General features: G+C 40.5%; 1 protein-coding gene across 2 annotated transcripts in view; it reads right to left on the bottom strand.

The window, feature by feature from the left end:
• Positions 1–650: 650 nt before the first annotated feature.
• TFEC (transcription factor EC) overlaps positions 651–6,000 on the bottom strand; it is a 48,938-nt gene continuing 43,588 nt past the window's right edge. For both annotated transcript variants that reach the window (XM_063445095.1, XM_063445096.1), the window contains exon 8: positions 651–1,491. In XM_063445095.1, coding sequence (XP_063301165.1) covers positions 1,138–1,491 — 354 coding nt within the window. In that variant the 3' untranslated portion in view covers positions 651–1,137. The remainder of the gene's footprint in view (positions 1,492–6,000) is intronic.

Genomic DNA, 6,000 nt, shown 5'->3' with positions numbered 1-6,000 from the left:
TCAACTCCTTAAAGACCAAAGATGTATTTAAGATGTAACTATCTGGTACTTATCAAAAACAAAATGTCCCATTTATTTAGTGACATTGGCAGGCATGGATGTCCAAGTCTACAAGTAGGCATCCACCTACCTTCATTAGGCTGCATAATTTGAATTATTGCATGTGCTTTATGTACAAATGGGGAACTAGACTACATCCTTATATTGTATATAAATGTAGCTATAGGAGATGGCTACCTTGTAGTGTAAACACAAGCAATTTGGAGATAAGTGCATGGACACCTCATGGTGTATGCAAAGTGGTGGCAATTTAAGAAACATATACAGCTCTTCACATGCAATCACACACTAAATGCACTAATTTTAATGTATCTACAATTTACATCTATGTATTGATACAATACATTAATTTACACATTAGTATACGCCTGATTAATACACATTTTTCTACACATAGCATTCACACATTGCCACACCTCAGGCATGAAGTGATACTTTACACATATACTCACACAGGAATGCACCCCTGACCTGCTAGACATACACATTCACAAGCTACACGTGGAAATGCACACATTAAGAAATGTACATATGCATTTTGCAATGCACACATCATGCCACTATGCTGACACAGAGAGAGAGAGAGAGAGAGAGTGTGTGTGTGTGTGTGTGTGTGTGTGTGGTTTACTTTTTTGGGGAAGGCCCTGAGAATCCTGTTTCTACATCAAACTGTTATGTGAATTTGGCTTTGGACATCAGTAAGGTGTGGATCTGTTGTTGTCAAAACAGATCATTCCATGCTTGACTTGAAAGTCTTTAAGGACCAGACAGTGATAATGGTAAGAACTATCATTGGTTTTTAAGGGGTTCAGTAACAGCTGCCTGTCTTGGAGTGTTGAGAGTGTTGAGAGGTCTACACAAAGAATATATCACATTGCCCAGTCATAGCTTAGAGGGATTTCTTGCATATAAACAGTTGTAAAAATCAAGGTGTTTATAAAAGTTAGCTGTGAAATGTTCACATTTTGCATTGATAAAGTACAAAAAATATATGTTATAGTCTTCTTTTGTTAAGAATGAAGCTACAGTCACAAATATATAAATATGGTTTTGTTTCTGTGATTGTGGCAATTTTGCTCATAGATCATCATCATCTGTGCTGAAGCTGCTCCTCCTGCTACTTCCTTTAGAAAGGTCAGGTGACGTAGCAGACAGGAAGGGATCTGTTCCAAATGGAGACATTTCTTCTAACATCTGTTCCTTTAAAGCAGCACTGAATGATAAGTCTGTGAAGTGTGAAAGTGGATCAGAAAATGCAGTCGATCCATCGCACAGGTCAGTGGATTGTCCAAGAGCCAAAGGAAGCTGATGAGCATATTCTTCTGATATATCTTCTCCATACGTTTGCTGCTTAATGACCTGTGATGCGAGCTCTACAGTACACATGGCTGGCATTGGAAGACCATGGGCTCGGGCTTGAATTTCAAGTTCCTATAAAATAACAGTTAGATGAATTTAGTAGAATGGTCATAGACATTATCATGTTATTATTATTATTATTGCCATTTATATAGCGCCAACAGATTCCGTAGCGCTTTACAATATTATGAGAGGGGATTTAACTATAAATAGGACAATTACAAATAAACTTACAGGAACAATAGGTTGAAAAGGACCCTGCACAATCGAGCTTACATTCTATAGGAGTTGGGGTGTAAAACACATTAGGACAGAAATTTGCAATCAAATAAGGTGGGCTGCCCTTTAGGAGAGGGCAAGAGACAGGTATGTGAGGTAAGGGTTAGTCTTGGAGGCTATAAGCTTTCCTAAAGAGATGGGTTTTAAGGCACTTCTTAAAAGATGCAAGACTAGGGGAGAGTCTGATGGCGGTAGGCAGGCTATTCCATAGGAAGGGAGCCTCCCGCGAGAAGTCCTGCAAGCGCGAGTTGGCCGTATGGGTGCGGACAATGGACAGGAGGTGGTCACGGGCAGAGCGGAGAGACCGAGAAGGGACATACCTATGGATCTGTTAGGAGATATAAGAGGGGCTAGAGTTGTTCAGTGCTTTATAGGTGTGAGTTAGTACCTTGAATTGACTCCTATAGCATACAGGAAGCCAATGTAAGGACTGGCAGAGGGGTGAGGTGTGAGAGATCATGCTCACATATGCAAACATTATCTGTAAAAATGAATACAGAAAAGAAAGGGCATTGAATGAAAATATTATATAATGCCAAAAGGCACGTATGTATTAAAATTAATCTGATTTGATAAACTACATTGTTATAAATAACTGACTCTAAGATTTGGTCCCAAGATACTGCAAAGATGAAGCTTAAAAGGTCCAATCATCCTTGTTGAGAATTGCAAACTGCTTCTCCTCCTTACAGAGTTCTATCAGACGCAGCAGGAACGTTAAAGGCAAGTATCTTTATTTTCTTTCTTTCTTTCTTTCTTTCTTTATTTATGTGTATTTTTATCACACTCTCTACCTAGATTAAAGACAAAAGTAGCTCTGAGAAACCAGGGCTATAAAGTGTGTCCTGAAAATATCCAGTAGAAGGGGATAACCCTATATATACACTTGTTAAAGAAAAACAAGGAGGGAAGGAGATCCTGAGACACAGTGTCCAGGATACACCAATTGGATGTATCAGAGTTAGTAGTTAATGAATAAAAATCATAATTCTATTAAGATATGATAGACATAAATGAAAATAAATGAAAAACACACACACACAAATTCCCAAAAAGGGGAAAGAAAATAATGAAGTTCAATAATTGGGAAGGGAGAGCCAGAATATATGGGAGAAAAGAGGAAGAAGAGGTAAATAGCTCTTATATAGTAACTGGAATATAAAGAGCAGAAATCTAAAAGACCTATAATCTCATGTAGATAGATCTCCTTAGTTGTGTAGACTAGAAACTTGCATAGATCAATTTCTACCCTATAATGGCATAGATGAAATATATAAAAGCCTCTAAATCCTATTAAATTATAACCAGGCTCAAAGATTAACAGAGTCTAAGATAGTAATAGGTACCGATGAAAAGCTGTCAGGAAACAAGTCCCTATTATCCTGTTACATCCATAAATAAAGAACTAGTCATTACTAATCTTGTGAATCTCTTATGAACTCTTAGAACCGGCTACATCCCTTGCTAGATTGCATAGAAATAACAGCTATAATTCCCCATACAAGAAATAAATAAACACCCCAAAGAAATAAAGTGCTTAAATGAAATAGTGAAGTGATTTAAAAATCATAATCAGCCTAACGCGTTTCGGCGCTTAAACGAGTGCCTTTCTCAAAGGCTATCATTGAGGAGACTGACCTTGCTGAGTCTTTATGCAGCCTTCACTGAAATGAGAAGCCAATCCGATCGGGAGTAGGCGGCGTTACAATTACCCGCCCCCCTCCGATCGGATTGGGGGATGTCTCGTGTCAATTAGCTACCAGAGGACCTATTGGGTGCCACTGGGCGGGGCTTAATGCTGATCGTGTAAGACAGTTGTATATTCCATAACCATAGACACATAGACACAATCTCGCCCTGTAAATGTATAGGGACGTGTCATGGTTGGAAAAATTCATTAGTTAAGAGCTCTTTTGAAATAGCTGGCATTTGCAAAGCCCAAATGTATTTATTAGTGCCCAGCAGCTAATAACATATGTACATGTGTATAAGGATTTTTTTCTTCACAGTAAGCAATATGAAACAATAGTATCTATTAAATTGTACAACAGTCAAGAATATGTTGTTGCTAACATGAAATCAAAGTACAATATTAGCTTGCTGTAAACACTTATATACAGACAGACAGAAGGAGACCAGAGAGTAACAAAACGTATTTAACATCTCATAAGTAGAGAAGATGGCACAAAAATGTGAAAGTAAAGGCTATCACAGTTATATAATGTAGGAGAATCTTAACCTCAATGTTTCATAACTATGATGTAATTCTTAAATAATATATATATAAAGGTGGTAACACATTAGACTAATAAATACTCATAACGATATGGGTTAGGATTCTAAAAAGGGGGTAAACGTAAAGCCCTCATTTAGGCCGTTTGGAGACAAAGTGTCCAGTTTGTGAATCAAGAAGCATTCTCTTCTTTTAAGGATTAAGTCCAGATCGCCTCCCCTTTTACCCATCTGTACCTTTTCAACGCCGACAAACTTAAAACATCTAGGAGAATTGCTATGATGTAATCTAGCGTGTCTAGCAACAGGGGTGTCTCTTTCAGATGTGACTGAATGGATATGTTCCATCACAAGTCTTTTTAAGGGAACGTATTGTTTTCCCTACATACTTTAGTCCGCATTTACAAGTAAGAAGGTAGACAACCCCTGTGGAATTACAATAAAAGAACTGTTTGATTGGAACCCTGAACATAGCAGAGGAGTCAGTTATAAACTTCGAATCTCTATTTATGTAGCGGCATGCTACACACCATCCACATTGATAGGTACCTTGCACATTAATCCAACTTTTTTTGTTGTGATTATTCATATTGGATTTCAAAAAATGACTTGGTACCAAAAGATCTTTTACGTTTTTCCCTCTTTTGGCGGTAATAGAGACACGTGGCGGGATTACATCTTTTAGATGATGGTCTTGAGTAAGTAATGGCCAGAATCTGGCCAGGATCTATTTTGCTGTATCCCATCCAGCATCATAATTTGCCACACACCTGATTGTTTTTGGGGGGCAAGATTTGGGTTTATCCTCTAAGAGGATCTCACGTTCACTCTGGAGTGCTCTTTGATATGCCTGTTTGAGGCACCTGTTAGGGTAACCTCTGGCTTTAAATCTAGCTTTTAGAAGAGCCGCCTTGTATACAAAGTCCTCAGTAGAGGACATAGGCGTGCGCAGCCTATTGCATTAGGGTGTGCACCCTCAAGCACAAGCACACGCGGCGTATATATATATATATATATATATATATATGTATATGTATGTATATATATACACATATATACACACACACACAAAGCTGTGTGTGTGCTGTGTGAGGGTGCTGTTAGTGTGATGTGTGTGTGCTGGTAGTGTACTATGTGGGTGAGGGTGTTTGTGTGTGCGTGCTTGTGAGGGTGCTGTGAATGTACTGTGTGTCAGGGTGCTGTTTGTGTGTGTGTGTGTGTGTGTGCACTTGTGAGGGTGCTGTAAATGTACTGTGTGTCAGGGTGCTGTTTGTGTGTGAGGGTACTGGTAGTGTTTTGTGTGTGTGTGTGTTAGGGTCCTGTTTGTTTTTGTGAGGGTGCTGTGTGTGTGGGTGCTGTATGTGTGTGTGGGTGCTGTATGTGTGTGTGGGTGCTGTATGTGTGTGTGGGTGCTGTATGTGTGTGGGTGCTGTGTGTGTGTGGGTGCGGTGTGTCTGTGGGTGCTGTGTGTCTGTGGGTGCTGTGTGTCTGTGGGTGCTGTGTGTCTGTGGGTGCTGTGTGTCTGTGGGTGCTGTGTATGTCTGTGGGTGTGCTGTGTATGTGTGTGGGTGTGCTGTGTATGTCTGTGGGTGTGCTGTGTATGTCTGTGGGTGCTGTGTATGTGTGTGGGTGCTGTATATGTCTGTGGGTGCTGTGTGTGGGTGCTGTGTATGTCTGTGGGTGCTGTGTATGTGTGTGGGTGCTGTGTATGTCTGTGGGTGCTGTGTATGTGTGTGGGTGCTGTGTATGTCTGTGGGTGCTGTGTATGTGTGTGGGTGTGCTGTGTATGTGTGTGGGTGTGCTGTGTATGTCTGTGGGTGTGCTGTGTATGTGTGTGGGTGCTGTGTATGTGTGTGGATGCTGTGTATGTCTATGGGTGCTGTGTGTGGGTGCTGTGTATGTCTGTGGATGCTGTGTATGTGTGTGGGTGCTGTGTATGTCTGTGGGTGCTGTGTATGTCTGTGGGTGCTGTGTATGTGGGTTCTGTGTATGTGTGTGTGTGTGCTGTGTATGTGTGTGGGTGATTGTGGGGGGTGGAGGTGGGGGTACATTATTTAATATCCCCCCTCC

This window comes from Pelobates fuscus, chromosome 3 (genome assembly GCF_036172605.1).
Source record: "Pelobates fuscus isolate aPelFus1 chromosome 3, aPelFus1.pri, whole genome shotgun sequence".
Taxonomy (NCBI): domain Eukaryota; kingdom Metazoa; phylum Chordata; class Amphibia; order Anura; family Pelobatidae; genus Pelobates; species Pelobates fuscus.
Note: the sequence above shows the minus strand (reverse complement) of the source record. Positions and strands in the feature narration are given on the sequence as shown.